The following is a 25,105-nucleotide window of genomic DNA, read 5'->3' on the forward strand; positions in this document are numbered from 1 at the left end:
ACATCACTATCTCCATGCACCTCAACATTCTAATGTTTCTTCATTATTAACGCATAACTACAGATTCAAAGAAGCGAAACTTGATCTTTTTCTCTCTTTTTTTGAAAAATAAAAAGGTTGCGGTGGTCAAGATAGCGCTTGACCTGTACTAAAATTTACTCTTCTGCTCTTACTGTGGTTTTCGAATCCTCTCCGGAAGCACCCAAAGAACTGGGGATTCTGAGCCCTTGTCGTCGTCTTACCTTTCTTCTCTAAAACGCACAAAGCTCGCGTTCTCGCTTCATCGCATTTTACTTTTTTTCCGACTACATTTTCTCTCTAACCCGCATTCGTTAAAATGTCCGGGCGTTCTTACGGTGATCTGCCCATTCGAGGCGGTCGTGGTGGTGGTGACCGTGGCGGTTCCCGGGGACGCGGCGATGGAGGTTCGGGTAGCCGTGACAGTGACCGCGGCTACAGCGGAGATCGAGGCCGTGGCAGTGACCGTGGCAGTGACCGTGGAGGTGGTCGTGGCGGACGTGGCGGGTCTGAGGGGCCCTCCAGGTAGGTTTATTTGTTCTACATCGGGAGAAAATCAAATCTAATAGGCGCATAGAATGTTGACAGACCCGGTTGAAGCCCCCAGCTCCCGTGTTCGGGACTTTGAGGACCAGTACGTTGTAGAGTCTGCAAAGGCTCGACCGGTCTCCAACTCTTTGGCTCGGCGTCCTGGCTACGGCACCCAAGGTCGTTCGATCGTGCTCCGTGCCAACTTCTTCCCCATGGAATTCAAACCAGGCATCGTATTCCATTCCTATCGACTCAAGATCAAGCCTGAGGCAAAGAAAGGACAACAAAAGTTCATTCTTGAGAGCATGCTCCGCAAGTACACTCTCTTCAAAAATATCGGCGTTGCCACTGATGGGGCCACTGAGATTGTCACGACAGAGCTACTCCCCAAGGATAGTCCGTCATTCATTTGTTCCATGGGCAATGGAGGTGGGCATGGAAGTGGGAGTTCGAAAAACTATACTGGCCCTTGGGATATCACTTTGAACCATGAGCGCTCTTATTCACCAGCTGACATGATTGCGGCCGCTCGGGACATCAACCGCCGAGAGGAACTTAAGGATGAAGCTCCCAGTCTCCGAGTACTGAACATCCTCATGAGTGCATATCCCTTTAAAGATCCCGGTGTTTACATCATCGGCAAGGGACGAAACAAATTCTTCCGGATGGGCCGCGGAAAGCAGTCAATGGATATGGGGGGTGGCGCTGAAGCCACTCGTGGTTTCTTCTCAAGTGTCCGAGTTTGTGCTGGCCAAATCATGATAAATTTGAATGTCAGTCACGGTGCATTCTTTACCCCAGGTCCATTGACCAAACTGCTTAAAGAATACGTGATCATTCACAAACATGACGCGGACACGTTGAACCGATGGGTGAGGGGCTTGAAAGTCTATGCCACGCATCTAAAACCTCGAGAGAACGGAGCTGGCCTGCAGGAAAAACCTATCAAATCAATCCTCGGAATTGCCTCTCCTGATGATGGACGCGGGGGCATCCACCCCCCAAAAGTTCTGCGTGTGGGATCTTCTGCCTCAAACGTGAAGTTCTGGAGGGAAGAGGGCGAGAAGAAAGGTTACATCAGCGTTACTGAATACTTCTTAATAAGTATGTTTGGTGCCTATCAGTTGATATTTGAGGTACAGTGTGCTAACAAGAGATAACAGCTTACAATATCAAGCTCGTACATCACAATGATATGCCGGTCGTGAATGTTGGAACCCGTGAACGTCCAGTTTACCTTCCTATGGAAGTTTGCGAAATCCTCCCCGGGCAACCCTTCAAGCCCGACCCTACCCCGACCCAACGACAGAACATGATCAAGTTCAGTTGCCGGAGGCCTCCTCAGAACTATGACTCTATTATGAGTGAGGGGTTGGGCATCATGGGAATCTCTGGAGGCCATATCAAGGCGGTAGGGATCAAGCCCGGCAACCAAATGGTCACTGTACCAGCACGGATTTTGGCTCCCCCAAATCTGCTTTATGGCGGCAAGAAGACCACTAACCCTCGAAACGGCTCGTGGAATTTGATCGGCACCAAATTCGCCCAAGGCGCCCAGATCAGCAGATGGACCTGTTTTTGGATTCGGAAGTCCGGTGTAGAAGATCCATTCACAAAACCTGATTCCGAGATGGACGCCTTTTACAGGAAGTTGCGTGACCATGGCTTGTCGCTTCCGGCGCCCTGTAAGCCGTATCTCTCTGTTATTCTCGGTTCGAATGATAAAGAAAATCGAGATATCATCAGGTCATCTTTCAAAAAATTCATGGGGGTGTTCCCATTCGTGGTTGTCTTGCTTCCTACCACGGAGGGCAAAGTCTTCGATTTCGTCAAGTATGCCGGAGATCTCAAGACTGGAGTCCTTACGCACTGCATGCAAACCACCAAGTTTAAAGGTGCCAATGAGCAGTACCTGAGCAACAATGCCATGAAGGTCAATCTCAAAATGGGAGGATGCAATCAACTCCTGCAGCCGGCGAATGCACGCTTTATTGGTACCGCAAAGAACACCATTGTCGTCGGCTTGGATGTCACTCATCCCTCCAGCGTAGACCCGGAAGTCTTCCCCAGTGTTGCTGCCATCGTTGCCTCCGTTGATTATCGCATGGGACAATGGCCTGGTGAGGTTCAAGCCCAAGCGCGCCGTCAAGAGCACATTGAATTCCTCGAGCAGATGATGCTTACCCGCCTGGAATTGTGGAAAGATACCAACAATGGCAATCTTCCCCAAAACATTCTTGTGTACCGCGACGGCGTTAGCGATGGTCAATTCCCCATGGTCCTTAAAGAGGAACTTCCAAAAATTCAACGGGCCGCCAAAGCGGTATACCATGGATCAATGCCCAATATCACTATCGTTGTCTGCGGAAAACGTCACAATGTACGTTTCTACCCTACTAACTCCAAGGATCAAGACAGAACATCCAACCCAATCAATGGATGTGTCGTTGACCGCGGAGTTACCCGCCCCATCTACTGGGACTTCTATCTGCAGGCCCAGGCTCCGCTTCAGGGTTCTGCTCGACCAGCTCACTACATCGTGATTCATGATGAAATCTTCACTAACTCGAAGGTCAATACGGACCGCAAGCCAGCTGATGTGCTACAAGAACTTACCCACAGCATTTGTTACATGATGGGCCGGGCTACTCGCTCGATCAGTTACAGCACGCCTGCCTTCCTGGCTGATAGGTTCTGTGATCGTGCCCGGAAGTATCTGTTGGCTTTATGGCATGAAAGTAACCAGTCCATCTCAAACCCGGATAAATTCCTAGGCAATACCCTGTCTATGGCGAGCGCATGTCAGAACAGCATGGTCTACATCTAAGTGGACCATTGTCATTTTCTATTCCCTTGTTGATATTTGACAACTTTGCCGATGTTATATGGAGTTTGATACCCTCTTTCTATGCTCCGATTGTTCTTTGGAATTGTTTCTGAGCTTTGATTGCAACGACTTTTATTGTTGGGCCGGGGAATTGCTCATGAGGCGAAAGCCATAAAAAACCACAAAACAACCAAAAAAAAGGGTGTAATGTTCTTGCTTTCTTATAAGCTTGAGATGTACCTATACTACATCAAGTGTGGAAAATTGAAAATCACAAAAAAGGTAGGATGGGAGGTTTATGCGCATGACAATAGCATGCATTTGCTTATTTGATTTCATTGTCCATGTCTGTGCTCTTGGATGACACTTGCACTGCAGCATGGAAAATACAAAAACCAAAAAAAAAGGGGACGAGATGTTAGAGTATAAAATTGAAAATAAATAAAAAAAAGCCCTGTGCCTGTGTAGCCACTAGACTTGCTGGTAGTATAATTGCAACTGAGAAGATCCTAGTGGATGGTGAGATTGAGCGGGAAACGCCGAATACTGAAAAAACATAGTATACAAGTGCCAGTCTACGTGGCACTCATTATTTTGAACCCTCGGGACAGTTTTGGCCTGTTATGACCTATGAGGTTGAACACAGTGCACGATAACCTCCATCCTCATACAACAAGGAGCGCGGGGGAAGTTCAGAGACTCCTTGGCATGAGATAGCTTCGATGCCATCTTTGATCCGGGGTTCTTTGTAAGATGTTTCAGCTGATGAATTGACCAATGGTGCAGGGCGAGGGCCTTCTGCCCTCTGGCATTATCTCTCAAAGTCAAGCTGGTATATATAGCATTGCGGAGAAATGACCAAGATAAACCAACATCACTTTTCACCGCTTGGAACTAGGGGACCAGGCTTCGGGTTGCCACTCTTCGCCTGGGTTGGCCTTGTTCGCCTTGATCCATGGGTTCTCCTCCTTTCGTATCTTCGGCTCTGCGGGTGCGGGTTTGGCCTTGGGGGCTGTTTCCGGGGATACGGTTGAAGGCGGTGCTTGTGCGGGAGTAGCTTTGGCGGGGTGTTTCAAACCCGCTTCATTGATTTGGGTTGATGGTGCTTGGTTCTGGGTCTTGGGCTTATCGAGGAAGGAGGCCTTGCTGGCCCAGCGTTCATCGGCGAGTCGAGCAAGTTGTTTGATTTGCGCCTGTCGCACAAGATCCTGCTGCTGCTCCTGGATGCTCGGGGGATGCTGTCGGACATGTCGCAGCCATTGGTGCCATTGCGCTGTATTGAAATAACATGTTAGATATGATTCAATAGTCTCATTCCCCTTTGCCCCGGAAGAGCCGCATGTGGTCAAACCCGAGCCTGCATTTTCCCTGCGATGGAACTTACGTGACACTTGAACATCACTAAAATGAGTTTTGGGATCGAATCGAACAATGCGCCGGAAACGCGCTGCATTCATGACATCTTTGAACTCCCAGAAGGTATTTCCGGCGAGATCCTCACCTAAGGCACGGTTAGCGGTACTGATACATAAGAAAAACAAAAAGCAGATACTGACCGACCAAGAAGGACTTCCGCCAGGGCAGGCGAAGTTTCTTCCATTTAAACCATAAGCTGTTAACCATTGTTGAGTGTAGAGAATAGAAATGAGGCAAAAAAAAAAGATTGAGGCGGACTATCAGGAACGTCATCGGAGATAAACACAGCCCGGACATTCCATTCCTCTTTCTCCATATCCCTCACCTTTTCTCTCCCCTCTTTTTCTCTAATTTCTACTTTACTACAAACCTTCTGCACCTCTAGTAATTAAAGCATCCTCTTCATCTTGTCATTTCCAATTGTATCACGGAACGCCCTCCTCTGCTACCCAACACCGCCACCATTAGGGCCGATCAGGCACCCGCAAAGGGATACATACCCGCACAGGTGGCAACAACAGTGCAACTACACTTACACACTCTGATCGAGCATCGATCATTTGACACTCATTATGGCTTCCGTGACTTCGTTGGACAAAGATTTGCGCAATATGCGCCTATCCCGCTATACCCCGCAGGCAGCCGCGGAGGTGCGCGACTGGATTGAAGAAGTGCTGCATGAGAAGCTAGCATCGCCAGACTTGCTCGAAGGCCTGAAAGATGGCGTCGCTCTTTGCAAGTGAGTTGTATCTGTGGCTTTAAGTACAATTAATCTGTCTGGGCCCCTGGCTAACTCTTTCAATTACAAGGTTGGTAAACCTTGTTGTGTCACCAGGCGTGAAGTATAAGCAGTTGTCCGCGCCATTTGTACAGATGGAGAATATTTCGCATTTCTTGCGCGCATGCCAATTGCCACCGCTCAACCTTCCCCCGCACGATGTCTTCCTGACAGTCGATCTCTACGAAGCAAAGGATCCGGCGCAGGTTCTCCAGTGTCTGGCAGCATTCAGTCGGCAGGCCAATGCCCTTGCGCCCAACAAGTTCCCACGGACTGTTGGTCCACAGAGTAAGCGCAATGTGGTCAGTCCCAATGCGACGGGTTCCTCGAGCACTGGAGCATACACACCCCGATCAACCCGCTCCTCCAGCAACGTCGGAGATGGGAGAGCCCCCGCCCTTGCCTCTCGAACAGGCAGCCCTGCAAAACCGTCCGGGTCATACAGTACTTGGGCCAGGAAGGGAGATGAGCAGGCTACAACGCCGGCTTGGAATATTCACCAATATGGCTACATCGGGGGGGCTAGCCAAGGGAATCAAGGAATTGCATTCGGTGCTCGTCGACAGATCACCACCCCTGGACCTGCTGTACCAAGTCTTGCAGAGAAAGAGAAGCGTAGACGTGAAGAGGATGAACGGATCCGTCAACAGAACGCAGAGAAGGAAGAAGCAGAACGGGAACACCAGCGACGGGTTGCAGAAGTGGAGGCCCGTGCTAAGCTAGAAGAGGAGCGCCGATGGGAAGAAGAGACTGCTCGTATAAGGGAACAAGAACGTCTCAAGGTGGAAGCAGAAAAGAAGCGCTGGGATGATGAAAAGCGTCAATGGGAAGAGGAAGAGCAGCGACGTATGGCGGAAGAAAAGGAAGCCGAGGAGCGGTTTGAGCAGGAGCGACAAAAGAGACGAAGCCTGAATGATAACCGTCTCAATGGCCAGTTCCTGAGCCAATACCAGGCTTCCAACTCCCAGATTAGTGATGTTGCCGGAACCAAGCCGGATGAGGAAACAGCCCAAAGCCGCCGCATCAAAGAGCTCGAGCGCGAGCTACAGCTGGCAAAGGACCGGGAGCGCCAATACGAGACTGGACGCCAGGAAGTCCAGCCTGGAAAGACTGGCGATCAGCCCCAGTCTCGCAGTCAAAGTCGCCCTCGTCCCGTGCCCCCTAAGCCTAGCTATGATCTCTCTTCCCTCGAACAAGAACGACGGCTCCTCCGTACAGAGTGGCAGAACACGCAGGACATGCCCGCTACTTCTGAGGCAGAGGAACCTGAACCCGTCGAGGAGCAAGCACCACCCCAGCCCCCTCGTCCTCTCCCAGTACCAAAGCCATCATCTTTCTCTGCAACGCCGGCGCTGCCTCCCAGAGACCTACCCGCATCGCCCCGGCCCCTCCCAGACCCAGTAGCCTACAGTGCCGGCCGAGGCCGCGAAAACCGCGTGGACAATTTCCTCTCTTCGAACCCAGCACCTGCATCCCCAGCCCCAGCCACCCACCGATTCCAAGACTACACCACGACCTCCGAAGTCGACGCCGAGAACAGCCGCCGCGTGGCCTCACAGCAGAAGACCAAAGCCGGCGGTTGGGCGTCCAAGTCTCTCCTGGAACGAGAGATGGAGCGCGAGCGCGCGCGCCAAGAGGAGTGGGAAGAGAACCAGAAACAAACGGCGGCTGCGGCCGGGCGCGGCGGCCATGATGGCGCGCAAGGCTCAGGACCGGGCCAATCTTGGGATATTCATCAGTATGGTTATATGGGAGGTGATAATCAGAACCGTGGCGGTGTTGGCCTTGGTGTCGGTGGCGCTAGACGCCAGATTATTGGGCCTCGGACACCACGGTAAGCTGTTGACTTGTGTTGACAACTTCTGAGCCTACCTATTCAACTTAGGGTTCTTGTTTCTTTGATTCCTTGCCCCCTTCTATTTTCTTACCATCATTTCTTTCTTTCTTCTTCTCCACTTTAGGTCTATTCCCCCTAACTCTGTGGGCGGATATTATCATTGAAGCAGAAGACATATTATCACATCTCTGCGTTGGTGGATTTTCTATCATTTGCGTGCTTAGATTCCCGCTCCAGCTTACTTTGTTTTCGACGCGATGTGGTTGTAAATAGCAGCCGTTATACTCAATATCCTATATTAAACACATTCCAGAAAAGACCGAGTTTTACAGGATGATCACACATCCGTAGGATACTCCTTTCACAGTAAGGGAAAAGAATTGGCATTTAATATGTGGATAGCACAGGTACTCACTCCCTGGTCTTCAAGTATATATCACAACCATTATATTCAAACCGAAGAAAAGCAAAGCGCATTAAAACGCTCCATAAACACCCATAGACGCCTTGAATATGATCATTAAATATCATTACCATCATGAACATCATTACCACAACACCACTCTTCGCTGTCCCCACAGAAAAGCTTCATGGTAAGATATGATCGACCATAAACCTCATCCTGAATCCACTCTCCTGCAAGTAAGTCCATTCAATCGAGTTCCGGTCACGACTAGCCTGCTCCCGACGTGTAATCCCAGACCGGACAGCTTTAGCCAGCGATGGGGTCACAGAGAGCATATTGTTCTTATGCAGGAGCGTCATCAGCGCCTCGAGCAGAAGGGAGATCTTGGCATTGTTCCCAACGTTCGGGGTAGCCGCCCCGTAGGGGAGGAAGCATTTCTCCAGCTTGGCCTGGGTAAGGTAGTTGTTATCGGAGGCCGGTGCGGAGCTTTCGCGGAAGACGAAGAGGAGGAGTTCGCAGAGAGTAGAGTGCGCTTCGGGGGGAAGGTGCGGGAGGTTGGAGGGGCTGATGAAGTGTTGGAAGAGTGGGAGGGAGAGGTCGCGGATATTCTCGACGAACATGTCGTAGAGGTTATCTAGGGGCATGAAGTCCCGGGATAGTCTTTCAGAGACACTGGAGAGGATGCCGAGGAGTTGTTGGCGGAGGGCGAGGGAGGTGTAGCCGCCTAGCGGGGATATATTGCTTTCGTGGGAGGGTGCGTGGCTTCCTTTGGCCAGCTTGATGGGGTCTGTGGCTTCGTCCATGGCGTTTCGTGTTCCTCGTCGGGTGCGCTTGCTACGCCGTGGCTTGCTGGCATTTGACCCTTTGGCTGGAGGTGATACCGAGGTTAAGCTTTGATCGGCTTCAAAATCCTCGTCCGAATTGTCCAGGTAGTCGCCATACTCATCTTTGTCGAGATTGATATCACCTGCCCTCTTTTTGATACTATGGGAGTCTTGCTCGGGAACAGAAATTTTGAGTTCATCGTTGAATACCTCCTTGAACTCGCCGAGGTTTGATTTGCCATTGGCAAAGATTGCCCGCATGATTCTGCGGTTCCGTCCAGCTGTGGTATTCGAGGTGATGTAACGGAAGATCAGACTTTCTCGAAATATTCCAAGATCATTATCCACCACTACCTCGACCTTAGGCTTCCTGCCCCTGCGTCTTTCTTTCTTGGGAGGTTCTGCACCTAGCGCGGGCTTATCCTCTGACTTTCCTGGCACCTTCGACCAGACCGAGGCATCCCTTTGGTTTTGTTTCGCCTCTAGGTATTTTTTTTCATGTTCTTTCCAGTCATCTTCGAGTACGTTGCACATAAACTGGAGCCATATCTGCCAGCGCTCCCACCGCGCCGGGTGAAGTACCGAACAATTAAATGCCCACCCGACGGCGTGCCAAAAGTCCTCTGCGCAGTGCCACAGCGAAGAAGCTTGGTTGAATTTCGTGTTCAGAGGCTTGGTATCAGGATTGTCATGCTCAATGAGCATCGGGCTTTCCCCGCGCCACCTACCCTGTCGCGAAGATGCAAGCTGGGTGAAGTTGAAAGCGAGCTCAAACCTTGCATCCATAGGTCCAACAAGAGAATTCGTCAATCGAAGAAATCGCAAAGCTGCATTGGGCGCTTCTTTTTCGTACTCCGACTCGGCGCGCGTTGTCGTTTTTGGGTGCACGAGCATCGTAGCTGCGACGGCCAGATGCTGTGGGAGTGGAACCACAGCTTTTGTCGATGAGATCGTGCCCGATGCAAGGACATTGAAGAGAAGGCTATAAGCTTGCGGCCCTATTTAAAAAAGGGAAGATGATTAGCAGTGTCTCTTTGGGGTTCTCCCGCACGCGTCAAAGCACGGGAAAGGGAACATACATAATGAATCTTCAAGGAAGATTTCTGTCTGTCGAGCCAACTCCCATTGAAGGGGTACGGGTGACCGATATGGTACCTCGTCCATGGTCTCCATAGTCGGCATGGCTAGAGGGGGATTTTTGAAAAGCCAGCTGAAGAGGTACATTTTGAGCTGGGAGTAACGCGCTTATCGATAAGGATTCGCGGTGGAGAGTGGCGTATGGCGCGTGGAAAGAGGTATATGTCCGGCAGAACAGTAGGCAGTTGGATGTTGATATATGTGACATTATTTAAGAGCCTAAGAAAGGCATCTCGATAGGTTCTAAATACTTGTTAAGATAATACCGTAGCCAGCAAACTGAGAGAAGCCTTGATAATCAATTCTATAAAAAGATTGAACTTCTTTGTTTCGAGGGCGGAAACAAAGGCGGTGGAAAGTATACCTGAACAATGAACTTGGCTAGTTATTGTAAAGGCTGAGTCACCTTTACAACTTAAGGCATCATTAATGCTTCCTCGATGTCTAGGAACCTTTGTATATAGTATTTTTTTTTATTATACTTATTTGCTCAACGCAGCGAAGCAAACTATACCGGGAAGGGGGTCTAGACTGGCACTGGATCACGTCCATGTGCCCGTCGATACTTACGTTTAAGTAATTGCTTTCATTCTAGTTGACTAACTATTGGGGCCCCAATGGGTTACCTAATGGGTTGGGTTGGGTTGGGTTGGGTCCGGGTTAGAGTGGGTTGTGCCGAAGTCTAGTGACAGCAGAGAAACCGACCCCTACACCTTGCAAATAGCCACTGATTCTCTTCAGACATATAACGATTCAGGGAAATGATGCTCCCTAAACTGATAATTGGATGTTTCTGAAGACTGATCTCGAGTTCTCTACCCGAGGTGGTGGAAATGGGCCAATGTGGTATGGTTTTTACATAGAAAAATAAGTTCCGTTGCCCTCTTAGTCGGCACCTCGCCCCATTGCCCCACCGCACTATCAGACGCTAACCTAATATGGTAAGTCTATCTGATCTAATTCTATATCTCGCCCGAGGGCCTTATGTTTCCAACGACCTCTATTCTTTAATCATATTATTATAGGTATTAAAGGACAGCCACTACCGATAGAATAAAACTAGATTGACCTAAAACTAAGTTCCTAAATACCCCTAGGAAACAATATAATAACTTTGGTACTATAAACCCTAGTCTAGGTCTAGGTCGAATGCTTATACCCAAGCCCCTGATGGGATTTCATATATGCGAAGCTATACCCATGGAAATTCTCAGGTCGCTAAGTGCCACCAAATCCGAGAAGGACAATCTCCAGGCGGCCCAGATCACGCATTTTGTAAGACACCCAATAAGCCAGCATGAGCTTCCATAATTTTCACAGGTAAGCTAACATTAGTTCTTCTCTAGGCTGAAAAGGTCTGTTCGACTCTGCAGCGTGCATTTGCGGGCACAGATAAACAGAACCGGGTTATACTTTGAGCTTTGCCTTGACCCACTCATATGCGAGGTATTAGAAGGTGGAAGTTATCATTCCCTATTCCTCAAAGAGCATACCATAAGTCAGTTGTGTTCCTATCAAATCACAGGTGTGATTGGCTTGGTTCTCAAGCTATTAGGTAGGATCGATGGGGACGAGTTGTTCGAAGCCGCCTCCCCCAACGTTATCAATACAGAATCCCAGGTCAAAAAGGGTGCTCCGCTGCAGAGGCTCTCCTAGATATTCAGGCTTTCTGTGCAATTCTAGCGGACGGTACCGGCTTTGGCAAGGTAGAGCAGATTGAGCGAGATATTAGTAGATTTACACACGACTTTAGTATCAAATAGATGGAGACACTCCTTTAGCATTCCTATACTATCCCCAGAACGATTTTATAACTATAGAGTATCCAAGGTACCTTTCGTAATTAAGGATGTAGGAAGCCATAATTAATCTATACTAAGGCCAATGGCTGAGATTCGGTAGCAATGGATTTGAAAACATGCAAACCTTGAAGCAACGTTGTCCTGTAGCCGTGTTCAACGGGATAATTCCCAAACAATCCCGGTATTCTCCTTCAGGGATTCGAGCACTTGGGTCTGGGGTATTATGAGACCCACTGGTAGCCCATTTTCCACATGTAGCATGCCGACCAATTGGCCGACCCACTTCCAGCCATCTTCATCTGGAACAGGTACGAAAAGACCGCACCCTGAGTCTCCTTTCGCACATACTGCATGCTCACGATAAGTCTGATGGAGCGTAAGGAGTTTGTATTTGTTAACATCAGTCGGCGCTGTTCCTGGGGGCGCAATGTCTGCCGTTCCTTTTAGAAACACCAGGGCTTCGGTCTGACCAATCGTTCCTGTTGTACGACCTGTTGCTGCGCCATCCTTGTAACAGATCTGTCCGGCTTGTGGATCGAGGTTGCCAACGAGGCCATGCGCTCCGAGGAATTCGGACTGATATTTTTCAGTTACCATGACGAGGTCGGTCAGTTCTCGAGGCTTATACCACTGGCCATTTGCCCCAGCCCACTTATCGTTAACGTAGAATAACACAAAGTCGCTCTTCCACCCCTTCATTGTGGTACCAATATGGCCGTGCACCACATGCCCACATGACTCATCCCATCTTCGTAGCAATCCACCAACACGGTCATGATCTGCATTCTCGGTAGCGGCGAGGAGTTGACTGAGGAGGTCGAGTGGTGCCGGTGTTTTCACAAGCGATTCGTTGACTGTCTTGAATGGTAGAACATGGTACGCAGTCAGGGCATATATCTTCTGTTCAATGCCGGAAGGTGATAAAAACACGCCCACTGAGCCTTTTGATTCCTGGCCCATAAGAGAAACGGACTGGCCATGAGAAATATGACCATTCTCTTGCACGGCACATGGTAGGGGATTTTTTCGAAGCAGGTGACGTCTTTTGCTGAGTTCCAACTCGTTTAACCCTGATGGTTCCAGGAATTGCTGCGCCTTGGAGACATCATCCATTGCGTGGGAAAATTGTGCCTTCATAACAACAACAGGCACTTTTTCGGAGGCAAGGAAAGCATCAAGGCCTGTTGTATCGTCATCATCAACATAAAGACAGATGCAATCTATCGATAGCTGGGGCCAACCAAACTTGCAACGAGTAGCCACTACGGCCCTTGCGGTCTTGCTGCCACGAAGGAAGTCCGAAATATATGGGAGATCTTCATCAAAAGGCTGGACTGGTTGCAGTTGAGATGGCACGAGAATCGTTGGCTTCGGCAAAACTGGGAAAAGTAACTCGGCCTCTCGAGGCTCAGCATATTCAACGTGGATACTGCCTTCAATATAGAGCCCATCGCTGGTTAATCTAGGGGAAATAATTAGCATTCGCGATCTAGAATAAGGTGGCATCGACATACTGCTGGTTATACCCTTTTGGGCCATCAAGAATGGCCATCGATGCCCAAAGACTCGGCGTAGATGGGCGGCCGTGAAATGTGCGAACGCCCCACTTGAGCAGCGCAGTCATTGTTTGTGTGTAAGACGGATGGGAATCCAGGCTGGGGGGATAGGAGCCGAGGCCAGGCAGTTGTTTGACGTTGAACCCAGGAAGCTGTTCAACGGTCGTGCCATCCCGCAATCTTGCTTGGTTACCCTCTGCTAGGGCTCTCACCACATTCAGAATATCTTGGGGATCCGGCAATCTCAAAATCTCCTCAACTCTCTCTGAGAACTCGCGCAGGAATGCTAGCCTGTCCATTCTTAACGGTCGAGATGGTGTTGTCACAGGGGAGACGGGTCGCTTTCTTTTCGCACCGATTGGTGTAGCCGACTGGGGTTTGGCTAACATGTCAGCCATGATGGTACAGAAAAAAAGAGGGAAGAGGGCTTGGAGTAGGGAGTGAAGACTGGACAGACATACAGATACAATGCCAGGCTATTTTAGGGGTAGGGTACTGGGAGTAACAGGTGCAAAAAATGGCAAGTGCGACTTTGAGGCAGAAGGCCGAAGTAGAAAGTACAGGCGCGAGTCTTTATATGGTCCAGTGGGTGTTTTGATGCCGCGAGAAACTTTTAGGGAATAAAGGAGCAAAAGAAGTATCTATCACCTAATTAATTCAGTGTTTAATTAGATGATTAGATATCTTGAACATCACGGGGTAAAAAAAAGTGTTTCCACACGATTCCGTGAGTATTGGGTGCTTATGACAGAATTCTGTACAAATGTACGGTATGATGACCGTGACGACTCTTAACTCAAATGATAAAAACCATGCCCAGGCACTTTAACAGATATGCGGATTCATTTGGTCTTGGCGCTCATAGGAAGCTCTTGCATTTAGGTCTCTTCCACGTAAACAACTGGTTGATGATACCATGCAGGCTCCTCTCGATTTCGGCTGAGTCGATTATCCCTTGTAATGTTTGAAGGAGTCCTGATTATGCAAGTATGGCAAAGAAATCACTTTGGATTTTGGTGAAACCTGGTGCTCTGCCCTGTCGTCATTCTTTGGTGTCGAAGGTTTACTCGAGTGGGTGGAGAAAACCTTCACCTTGCAAGTTTGGAACTTCGATAGGAAACCAAATCGGAGGTCATACATGCCCGGATTTGGCAGAAGGTGCTATGGCCTGCGGTGCAAGCCCTGTGCCAGGCGGAAGGACCGGCGAGATTTCATATAACAAAAGCTGCTGACCTCCAGCATTCAATGATATTGTTGTGAAGTTTCGATACGAAGACTAGGATCCGAAATCTGGAAGAGATATCAGTCCACATTTAAAGGCTTATTGAGGTTACTATCTCCTCAAAGCAAGCTTTTCTCAGGCTCTTGCTGTAATTCCGTATTTCTCCTTGACTGCAAGGCAAAGATCCGTTTTTATGAGTCAACTACTAGCTGCTGCTCTTGGTCAAAGAAAGAGGTACGACAGAACAAATAATGGAAGGTAAATTAGATCCACGTTGCGCCATACTTCACTATGCCTCAGAAGCTCTCACCTAGCGGAAATATAGACGTGCCGAGAGCAACCCATCGAGTCCATCATTCTGAACTCTGTTATGACCACCCAGGTTCCCAAAATGTGTCATGTCGACTTAATCACTCCAATCACACACTTCGTTTGCCCATCCAGTTCTGACTACCTTCATCTTACACAACTAATGACTCTTACTTTTGCTTTCCCTCTTTCTCTCCCAGATTCCTTTTCCACTTCGCATGATCTGTTTTCTTGTGTAATTTCGGTGTATTGACTTTATTATGCACCAATATTTACGACTGGCTACCCATTCTGTGCTCTTCGATTTACCGGTGTACCAAGGGTGGTTGATTCGCTGTGGCCAGTTTATACATGCAAGTGGTCGATATACCGACCTGATAAGCCCAAAGATTTTCGGCCTTGGCTAACTTTGTCACTTTATTGACACTTGTGAACAATCTGTCGACCTGGAGGGCCACTTTTCTATCTAGTCATTCTTGCCTTGTTTACCCTACTAACGTATGTAGATTATAGTATATTGGCTCACTCGTCCCATAGGTTCAGACCCTGACTCGTATTAGACCTGGTAGATTGATCATCTTGAAAATTTGCCCAAATCTAAGCTAAGCGATTTTCTGTCTCTCATGTAGTTTTCATAGATAATACACTAGTCGGAGTGACGTACAAAGCTATTCAAAAGATGGGGTTTGAGACCCCAAGCGAATATTAGTATCTAGCCTTACATCCTATCTGAATTAAATTAACGTAATCCAAACAGGCTTGAACAACCTGCCGAAACCCATACCTCTTAAATTTATTTCGGAGACTATTGAGTAAGGCTCGAATTATTCATCTCTTTGTTCACGCATATTGCAAATTCCCTCATGAAAAAGAAGAATTGAATAGAGATCATATTGTAGCTTAGTCTTGATGAGTTGATCAGATACTATAGGTTTCCTCTAGGTATCAAGTACCTTAAGCGAAATTACTTGTCTAGAGTGGTCTAGTAGTTGTAGGTGAAATTGACAGCCTAAATACTCCAATTGAATTTCCATTAAGAGTACAAATATTGATCTTAGATTAGTTTAGTGAATCGACCGAGTAGATCACTCAGCCTCATAACCCCTGAGATCCGTCCCTGCCGCCACATCACAACGACAGCGGTAATCCCGCCTAGAGTCACGGCGGTGAGAGTCATGTTGCGCAGACATTGATTGAAGCGATTTTTGGTGTATTCATCTATGCGATCGGAGTAGGCCCCTGGATTGTTGGTTCGGGGGAAGGGCGTGTCAGGAACAGGCTTGTCAAGAAACTATCTCTGTTATCACTCACGGGTTTGAGAAAACTCCAGATGTTTCCAAATCATACCTTGCAAAGCGGCTCCCAGCCATCCTCGACGGACCACTCAAGCAAATTATCCTTAGGCACCATACCCCGGACCATATTGCAATGGTCGCGATAGACCCATTTAGCGTTTTTCTGGATACCATCTGCAGTAGTCCTGCTGTGAAATATGCCCGGGTATCCTTCTCTTAAGTAGAGACTGTACAGCCAATGAAACTCCCCGGAGAACCACTGCAAAAACCACGTATACCATGATTTATCGACCCCGTCGACGATGGTTTTGTTGATGCTGCGGTACCAGGCGTCCATATCGGGACGTAGGTTGAGGACTACTTTGGCGTCTGGGTATGCAGCGACCAGCTGGGGCGCAAATAAAATACACAAGGAATCAACCACAGCCTGGCTATCGCCGATCAGAATGTCGAACTCTGCGTTGCTAATGTGCACGTCGCCATCGCGAGCACCGCTGTATTTCCGCCGCACTAGCTCCGTGCAGAGTTGCAGTTTGCTGCCATCTGGCTCGAAGACCAAATCCCAGCCATGATATGTTTGCAGACCCAGAGTTCGCAAGGCCACGCTTAATGACTCGGTTCCGGTGCGTGGCAAGCCCAAGCAAAGCACCTCGACGGGCTTGCTGCGCTTGTGCGGAGCCGGCTCAGGGAATCCGTAGAATAACCGCTGGAAAGCATTCATTGAGGCTCGAAAAAATGTAAAGCTAGGGTAAGATTAGAAAGAGGGGGTTTCGGTATACACTAAGTAGCAGCTACAATCGGTCGCATTATACTTCGAAGATCTCAGAGTGGGTCGATTGAAAGAGGCTGAGCACGAATGCGGTTAGGCGCCTGAAGTCCGGGAGCGGTGAGATATGTGGCTATATATTCAGTTTCATTATATTATACTGATTTTAGTATTATAATGCCAGATTTTGTACAAAATTTCATACAAAATCACGAAAACGGAGAGGGAAAGCCAAGATGTGGCATAGGAAATCCGGTACGTAGGCCACTCTACCGAGCGTCTTTCCTCTGCCAGGTGGGGCTTTCCTTTCTGAGATGCCACTGCTTTTATGCGGGCACTCAGAGTCAGACTCACTGAGTAAATCTCAGACCGGTCTCAGACTCAAGACTCAGATTCAGGGAGCTGATCAGAATATTCACGTGACTGCTCAGAGGGCTCTCAGTGAGTGTGATCAGTCAGCTCACTGATTACTCAGATACCGATCAGAGGCATCTATTGAGCACCCAGTCCGCCGAGCCCCACAATATTGTTTATTTCGGTAATCACTTTTGTGTAGCCCTCTTTTTCTGTCATGAAGCCATTTCTTGAGTCATTGCATCCTTTCAAGGAAAAAAAGCTCGAATAATCATGCCGCAAAAAAGGAAGGCACCGGAGGAAAGCCGTTTTTTGGCCCTAGTTTTGAAGAATACCGGTGATCCGTGCCTAGACATTGAAGTACAAAATAGAGGTTCTACCCAGGCAACATGATCTCCAACAAAGCATTAACAAGCACAAAATCTGCTTTTACCCGCGCCGGCTAAAAGTGCGTAGCCCCGCGTAGATGAAATTAGGCAAGTCAATGACTTCAGCTTCGGAAAGAGTATCAAGGACATCCTACAGGACAAGATTCAGGTAAAGAACAGGCTACGATGAGTATATCTTCAAAAAATATGGTATAGAATATACATTGGTATTTCCAACTTCTACAGAAACCCTTGCCCTCCCACGCTTTTCCCGTCTCCCCGAGTTTCGCCCACTGCTGCCTTCTCCACATTATTATAGTACTGAAGCACATAGGGACGAAACATACAGATCAAACAGTAAAGATTAGACGTAAACAGTCTACATAGCACTCGCAACGCAAAACAAACCATACATCGACCAACGCCCTATCTTCTCCACCACTAATCTGTCAGCGTTTCTCTACTATGACTTATCTTAAAAAACATCTTCAGAACTATATACTAAATGTCCGAGACAGTTTCGAGTCGAGAATTTGACCAATCGAATAGTTACAATACGCACTTTATCGATAGGTGCACTGTAGAAGAGAAAAGAAATATGGAAATAGAATAGATTTCTGACGAGGGCCCTGCGAGCGCCGTTGGCCAACCTTGGCGTCTACTGACCCATTTCGGGATTCGGCCGTCACTGTACCCGTCAGGATCACGGATTAGGTTTAGGGAGTGGCTAATTTATACTGTTCTATGTAATTACTCTGTAATAGGCATAGGCGGTTAAGAAAGCGGTCGATAATATGGCCCATCACAGGTTTTGAGCCGGTGGCGTTAATACAAAACATGTTCCATCATACAAACCTCTCTTGTTATCCCTCTATTTGCAGATTTGTGTCACTCCATTTCCCCTAAAACTTTCAATCTTCATCAGCACTCGAAGCCAAGATGACCACAACTGCTCAAGAATGCTCGTATTCTTGGTCCAAATGTACTGTGTCTTCGCTGACCGGGACAGCAATCGGGCTCGGCATCGCTTTCATCGGCTATCTTATAACGGGGCTTATCAAGAAGCACAGTAACAGACAATCTGGCGCGGAAAGGGATATAGAGAGCCGTGCACCTGATATTTCGCTCAATCCGCTTGGGAGCTATACCCGTTTCCCGCCAATGACAACTCTCCCAACTACGCCTGGACACACTATTTCTGATATGGATCGAGATACCGGGCTTCCTTTCATCAGTCAACAAGGCACAGGATGTGAACCTTGAAGCAACCTCGGGAACGTCGGAGGTCCGTGTTCAATACGGGCCTTGAATAGTTCCCTCGTCTCGGAGTTTCATTTGAATCAACGAGATCGGGACTCTTGCTGCGTAACGTACGCACGCATGTTCTTGGGGTCATTTTACAGGCTTACTGAAGTTATAGAGCAGTGTTCTGTGAAATTTAGATCTCATTAATGAGAAGGTGATGGAATAGCTGCACGCCCGCAGTGACTCACTCTGAGAATCGTCCTCGAAAGCCAAGTTCTGCTACGTCACAGCTGTCACTTGCACAGATATTCAAAATGATATGTCACCTTCATTCCTTTTCACATTCTCTACGCTAGCTTGATGGATGTGACGTGATTCATTCAGTGTAGAAGATAACGCGAGAAATATTGATATTCTATCAGGAAACCAAAGTTTTAGATACATTGAGGCTCGTCTTAGCTTCACCCGAAGGCTACTAGTCACCAGCACTGCGAAGAAGTGCGAGCCCATCGCTGGTGGCCCCACTCCCACAATCTAGTAAACATGGGCAAAGTGCAGGTGCAGGTAGTAGCGGGAAGTCGCCAATTGAAGCAAGAGCGGTCCTGCCGTCGGGTGATGGCCGAAGGACGTCATGCTGAACATCGATATGTTTGATAATTTTGCTATATAACAAATGACAGTTTGCTGTTGGGGTATATAGGAAGCAAATGGTTGTGCAAGAAGGAAAGATATGTCGAGAGTGATATTGAACATGGTGGTGAATCAAGAGAACGTTTGAGATGAGAGTTCATTGAAAGAAAAGCAAAGGGAAAGCGAACAAACCGAAAGAGTCGATAAACCATCATTACCTTCATACGTATGATCCGCCATTCCATGCGATTCTTCGTTTCTGGGTACCCGAAGAATATACCGACCTTCTTGCCAGCCATAGATTGTGCTGCTTCTCCAAAACCAATAGAAAGTCCTACTGCAGCAGCAGAAACAGTTGACGTACACTCCTCCATCGAGCGCTGGTAAGAAATAAGTGGTAACATTAGGCTCGAATCGAGGTTTGTACTATTACGCCCTAAAACCTCATTCGAGCCTGCTTATACAAATACCTCGGTGATGTGGGCATCATGGGCTCAGTTTACCGTATTTAATCTCTCTTCGACCCCGGGAAGTGTTTTGAATGCTCAAATTATACCACAAGGATGACCGCAATATATATTTTTAATATGTCGAATCATCTAACAAATTTTGTTGCTTATCTGGACCCCGGAATTCAAGTGTCTCGGGCTAGCCACCTTGACTAAAATGACGAAGCTTTTCAGCCTTTAGCGTTCGCTTCTAGGGCGCCATTAGAATCCCTATATCAAGTCATTGCAGAATCAAGGACGACCGCCAGAGAGCGTCAACGTGACCACAAGCAGTTTTTCATTGGCAGATCTGGCGAAACATATCGTCCAATGGTACATAATCCTGGCTGTTGAGATTTGACTCATTTCAGTATCTGGCTCATCTGAATCTTCTTCAGGATCCAGTCGTGGTTCCAGCAGCTCATCTGCCTAACGTACTCCGGTACAAACATTTGTCAATGGCTAGGAGGGACAGAGAGCTACAACAAAAAAATTGATTTTATCAATTCCTACTTTGATTAGAGGCCCTTTCAAAAGGAACTACCCTTCAGCCGGGACATGTAATTGCAACTGGGACGGGGAGACGACCTTAGAAAAACATTCACGAAGAATATACTTTGCTTACTTCGATATGATTGGTCGGTAAGGCTAAGAGATGCGATATGATTGGTCTGTCCGTTTGTGGCAGACTAAGCCATTTACGGGTACTGCCTGCCCTTCCTATAGTACCTCTACAGGTCTTTAGCATACAGGGAGATTTCCCCCCTCCTCCTCCTTAAGGTCGCGATGCGCAGAATATTAAGCGGCTGAGAATCGCAAATTATTCCTGCAAGACCTACCCAGAATGGATCCGTGGGCACGCAGTCAGCTCGTATCACTATATAGCCCGCTGATGTTGAATTTAGACAAAATCCACCAGTATGGCTTCAGCCAGGTGAAGAAGTCAAAGTATCGGTTACTAGCCTAGGGCCATTGATCAACAAGGTTGTGAAAGCGAATCTACTCGTCTCCTATACACCTACACCGGATGACTTGAAGTTACCGCAACCTAATGATTGGAGGAAATCTCACTGCAATACAAGGGGAGCGTCTCTACTATAAGAAACAGGGAAATGGCAGTACGCCAGCTATCTTTGTACATGGCTTAGGAAGCTCTGGTAAGCCTTCGCGCACCTTGACACGTCGCATTAACTGCGTCTATTGGACTTAGAGGGACATGGGTTGTGACGAACATCGCTCCTGTCTTCTATCAAGATTGAATCTCTTCCGGACGACTTGAATGGACATGTTTGAGAAAGCAGGCCTTACGACCGCTTCTGAAGCAACTATAGTGGCACATCCGATGGGATACCTTGTGACCTTCCTTTTTGCGATCAAATATCCCGAGAAGGTTGCCAAGTCGGTTCTGCTTAGTCCAGCGCCCTAAGGTACTAGTCAGGCCATGTGCTCAGTGAGTAGATCAGACCTGATCAGCTGGGAGGGCTCAGAGACGTGCTCAGATCTACTCAGTGAGCAAAAGCGGCGAGAGTCTGAGCACCAAAACGGAAAGGGAAAGCCAAGACATGGCATAGGAAATCCGGTCAGTAGGGATTTCTTCTCAAAAAGAAACCTATCTACATGACTACATACAAGATCTTTACGAGGTCAAACATGTAACACCTTAACCGACATGCAAAGGAGCAACATACCCCGACTCTACCCTAACACAGAATCTTCTACTTAGCGAATATACCGACATTCTTAGAATCGTTTTACAGTATGCCGAAGGGTTTCCCTTGGCCGATATCGCTACATGCGCCCCAAGGGATAGCTCGCAAAGTATCTGTGAGGATGCTATTCGAAACGTCAATCTTGTCACTGATAGAGGTGTGTTGAAGGAGGATGTGAAAACGAGGAATTTCATTGTGTAAAGTCACCCGGGAAATCAATTCCACGTCTTCATGATCGATCGCGGTATGAAACTTCCGGCAAAAATATTAAGATGAAGCCGAATGGGAGGTGTACAAGGTAAGGCAGGATGAAGAAGGGGTGGTTGGATGTGTTATGGAAAAGAGATTGCAAGGTGGATTTGTGTACCATCAATCTGCTCGAGATAGAAGGCTGGATGATAAATACAAAATGGACGGCTAAGATCAGCATGAATTTTGTTCTGGTTCTCAACCCTTGCAGCTTAGGACTTTGTATATGGGATTTGGGTATTGGATTTGGCATGAAGGGCTCACTATGGACGGCTCAGTACAAGGAACTCAATATAAGAAAGAAAGCTAGCCATAAAAAGTCATAGTAGTAATGACAATAACAGGATCGAAAAAGAAGAGATGAAGCTCACCAATTTGATAAAAAAAAGATGGATAACTAAAAATCATAAAGCGTCAAGAACGAAAGAAAGCAGGAGCTACAGCGGAAGTTGGATAGTCACAAAATATTATATATTAGATATCCACAGAAGAGTCTAGATATTAGAATAGTCTTAACATTTTGAGGGTGCAAGCACCCGGGCCCAAGCCTGAAAGCAAAACCATAAACTCCGAGAGCAAACCAGATATTCCCAATGATATAACCCTAAAACACCAGCTGAAAAAAAGCAGAGACAAAAAGGCAGAAAGAAAAGAAAAATCAAATCAAAAACAAGCTTAACAGAGAACAGCTTCGAGAGCTTCAACGTCGCCGCCAACACTGCGCACAGCCCTCAATGCGGCTTCGCTCAGCTTGCGACGTCTATCACGGGCTTCTTGCTCGCGGCGAGCCTTGGTCTTGGAGCTACCGGAGGGAGCAACTCCGGTCAGAATCTTATTGCGGTCGTCGGCGGTAAAGTTGACAAACGATACGCTGACAGACTTGTTTGCGCCTCGGGGCGAGGAGCCAGATGCCTTGACAGGCTTGGGGGTACTCGTGCTCTGGCCGGAGAGCTTGCGACTGTGGGTGCGGCGGTGGGTAGGCTTGGAAATGGATCCATAGCGGGTGTCAATGGGTGATGCCTCGGCCTTGGGAGAGAGAGATGGTGAACGGGAGATGTTGTGGACTTGAGAGGTGGTGAAGGAGGTGTCATATTTTTGAGGGGTGGCGGGAAGCATATTAGATGAGAATGAGTGGTCCGCCGACATGTCATAGGAGGGGTTGAATTGGATCATTAGTCCTCCTTGCATCATGTCATTTTGGTTTCCAACGTTTTGCATGGAGCGCACAGGCGTGGGAGATGTGAGGTAAGCGGCCTGTTGTTGAGCGACCCGAGAAGGCATGGGAGACCACCATTGAGAATCTTGGCCTTGGAGGTCTGGAGTGAAGGAGAGAGATGAAGCATGAAGAGGGTCTTGCTGCCAAGAGGAGATAGAATGGGGGTCGGATGAGTGAGATGAGGAGAAAATATCATCCGCAGAAGCAGGGCTGGAGTTGGTCAAGGTGGAAGAGCTTGGGTGGGCCATGTAGTGCTGTTGTTGCCGTGGTGCCATAGCGATATTCGGCGATGGCATTGAAACCGAGGGAGACTGGTGATATAGTCTTGCGTCGTACTGGGGAGGCATCTCTGCTGAGTCTCTGGGTTGGTTCATGATTTGTTCGGTAGGCATGTTTTCATGCTGAATAAGGACATCCGATGGAGGGGGCGACAGCGGCAGACGATCTTCTGAATTGTGAAGGTTGAAGTTCTGGATTCGCTGGGCCCAAACCTCGGGGTAAGCCATTCGTCCGTTGGATAGGTTGGAAGAGCGCATTAGGCTGGGAGAGAAAGTTTGCTTGCGCAAATTGGAGCGGCGCTCATTCGGGTTGCGATGGCGGATAGATTTGGGAGTGATGAGAGCGCTCTGGGCAGGCTTCCGTCTAGGGGTAGTTGGAGGAGTGGACGGCGATGTGGACAGACGGCTGGTTGCTGTAGGGCGAGAGGAAACTTCAAAGTTGTTCACATTGACATCTGAGATTGCGGACGGGTGGACGGTGTCGTGGAAAGCAAAATGATCGACAGCGGCTCCGTCATCCTGCAGGGGCCACTCATTATTCCAAGGTTGCGGTGATTGATGGCGTTTGGGAGTGGATACAGGTGGAAGATCGCCACAGTCACTCGACAGTGAGTCAAGCGGGAAAAGCTGATCAAAGTCGGCCAATGCCGAATCCTTTCCATCAGCGGCGCTGGTCTCCATATTGACGTATTGGTTGAACAAATCATTGAACGAATGGTCGTAGGGTTGGGCGAACATCTTGGAGTTCCGTTTGCGGCGACAAAGTAAAAGAACGGGTCGATAGTGTAGTCAGCGACTGAAGGTCCAAAGACTGGATGTGATTGGACAACCAAAGATATCTTTTGAATAGAGCTTTGGTAGGGTTTGGGAATAGTTCGGGGGGATCGACCCGGATCTCCGAAATGCAAAGGATGCAAAAAAGAAGTGTATGAATGCTTGGATGTTTGAATGTTTGATAGATTGTCAATCAAAGAAAACACTGCAGATGATGCAAAGAAAGCAAAGCAAACAAACAGATACAAGTCCTATTTGAATGGCTGTCAGGGACACCAGCCTCGGAATTTCTGGACACATTCCAAGTGCTCTAAAGATGGACAAGGAATGTGCTATGGAGGGCCCGGTTGGCTCCTGGCCGGCTCCACCAACCTCCCAAAAGAATGATTCAAGATTCCTCAAGCCAATCATAGCTTGCAGAAATATGAATGGCTGGCCGAGCTGTCAATCTTCGTCAGATCCCAAAGAGGTTCCGTTACGGATAGCCACCCACGGGAATGTAACCCTCCTTCACTAAGCCAGAAGCAGTGGAACAGCCATCAAATGAGTTGGCAAAGCGGGTCTGGGGAGGACTTAGGCATGTTGACCCGATACCTTTAATTGGAGATCGACATAACTTCTAAGAACAAGACTGTTAGGAAAGGAAATGGGTCGGAACGCTCTCCGAGCCAGGATTGTCCAAGGAACCAGGACCAGCCATCCAACTGAGACAGGAGGATGATTACACCAAGTTTCAAGGTTGATAGTTGCAGTGTAAGCGTCATGATACCTGGTATCCCATCATCAATCGCCCGAAGAAGACTCGAATTGGGTGACAGTATGATCGGCAGCACACTTAGCTACATACTTCTATCATTTTCTTCATCGTGATTAGCCAATCGATCTAATTGGAGTGGGGGTGATATTGTCCATTGGCCAATGTCCTGTTAGTGATAAACGGTCTGGAATGTGAGTTGGATTGTAGCGGCTGGGCGGAATGTCACGTCCTGGACAATGCACAGAAGAGTTGGTAAATATTCGAGAAGGACAGATTTACCCGGGAAGCCCCAGTAAGTATGTGCACCCCCCTG

At 48.1% G+C, this 25,105-nt stretch overlaps 8 protein-coding genes across 8 annotated transcripts; 2 read left to right on the forward strand and 6 right to left on the reverse strand.

Annotated features, from left to right (window-relative positions):
• Nucleotides 1-337: 337 nt before the first annotated feature.
• Nucleotides 338-3,376, forward strand: N7447_005819 (argonaute/piwi family protein; the record flags this gene model as incomplete). The annotated part of the gene is made up of 3 exons (XM_057230081.1): nt 338-543; nt 596-1,653; nt 1,713-3,376. The coding sequence occupies 3 exons, from the start codon at nt 338-340 to the stop codon at nt 3,374-3,376; spliced, it is 2,928 nt and encodes a 975-aa protein (XP_057085171.1).
• An 881-nt stretch (nt 3,377-4,257) lies between these two features.
• Nucleotides 4,258-4,999, reverse strand: N7447_005820 (uncharacterized protein; the record flags this gene model as incomplete). The annotated part of the gene is made up of 3 exons (XM_057230082.1): nt 4,258-4,649; nt 4,761-4,877; nt 4,933-4,999. The coding sequence occupies 3 exons, from the start codon at nt 4,997-4,999 to the stop codon at nt 4,258-4,260; spliced, it is 576 nt and encodes a 191-aa protein (XP_057085172.1).
• A 365-nt stretch (nt 5,000-5,364) lies between these two features.
• On the forward strand, nt 5,365-7,408 carry N7447_005821 (calponin homology domain protein; the record flags this gene model as incomplete). The annotated part of the gene is made up of 2 exons (XM_057230083.1): nt 5,365-5,531; nt 5,602-7,408. 2 exons carry the CDS (start codon nt 5,365-5,367, stop codon nt 7,406-7,408), a joined length of 1,974 nt encoding a protein of 657 aa, XP_057085173.1.
• A 587-nt stretch (nt 7,409-7,995) lies between these two features.
• N7447_005822 (uncharacterized protein) lies at nt 7,996-9,861 on the reverse strand (the record flags this gene model as incomplete). Its single annotated transcript, XM_057230084.1, has 2 exons — nt 7,996-9,635; nt 9,717-9,861. 2 exons carry the CDS (start codon nt 9,859-9,861, stop codon nt 7,996-7,998), a joined length of 1,785 nt encoding a protein of 594 aa, XP_057085174.1.
• Nucleotides 9,862-11,729: 1,868 nt separating this feature from the next.
• On the reverse strand, nt 11,730-13,530 carry N7447_005823 (uncharacterized protein; the record flags this gene model as incomplete). Its single annotated transcript, XM_057230085.1, has 2 exons — nt 11,730-13,038; nt 13,091-13,530. The coding sequence occupies 2 exons, from the start codon at nt 13,528-13,530 to the stop codon at nt 11,730-11,732; spliced, it is 1,749 nt and encodes a 582-aa protein (XP_057085175.1).
• A 2,187-nt stretch (nt 13,531-15,717) lies between these two features.
• N7447_005824 (sulfotransferase family protein) lies at nt 15,718-16,679 on the reverse strand (the record flags this gene model as incomplete). The annotated part of the gene is made up of 2 exons (XM_057230086.1): nt 15,718-15,954; nt 16,011-16,679. The coding sequence occupies 2 exons, from the start codon at nt 16,677-16,679 to the stop codon at nt 15,718-15,720; spliced, it is 906 nt and encodes a 301-aa protein (XP_057085176.1).
• Nucleotides 16,680-19,225: 2,546 nt separating this feature from the next.
• On the reverse strand, nt 19,226-19,695 carry N7447_005825 (uncharacterized protein; the record flags this gene model as incomplete). The annotated part of the gene is made up of 2 exons (XM_057230087.1): nt 19,226-19,353; nt 19,548-19,695. 2 exons carry the CDS (start codon nt 19,693-19,695, stop codon nt 19,226-19,228), a joined length of 276 nt encoding a protein of 91 aa, XP_057085177.1.
• Nucleotides 19,696-22,442: 2,747 nt separating this feature from the next.
• On the reverse strand, nt 22,443-23,999 carry wetA (developmental regulatory protein WetA; the record flags this gene model as incomplete). The annotated part of the gene is made up of 1 exon (XM_057230088.1): nt 22,443-23,999. One exon carries the CDS (start codon nt 23,997-23,999, stop codon nt 22,443-22,445), a length of 1,557 nt encoding a protein of 518 aa, XP_057085178.1.
• Between the last annotated feature and the right edge of the window lie 1,106 nt (nt 24,000-25,105).

Source organism: Penicillium robsamsonii, assembly GCF_028829455.1.
Source record: "Penicillium robsamsonii strain IBT 29466 chromosome Unknown utg000003l_segment0_segment0, whole genome shotgun sequence".
NCBI classification, from domain to species: domain Eukaryota; kingdom Fungi; phylum Ascomycota; class Eurotiomycetes; order Eurotiales; family Aspergillaceae; genus Penicillium; species Penicillium robsamsonii.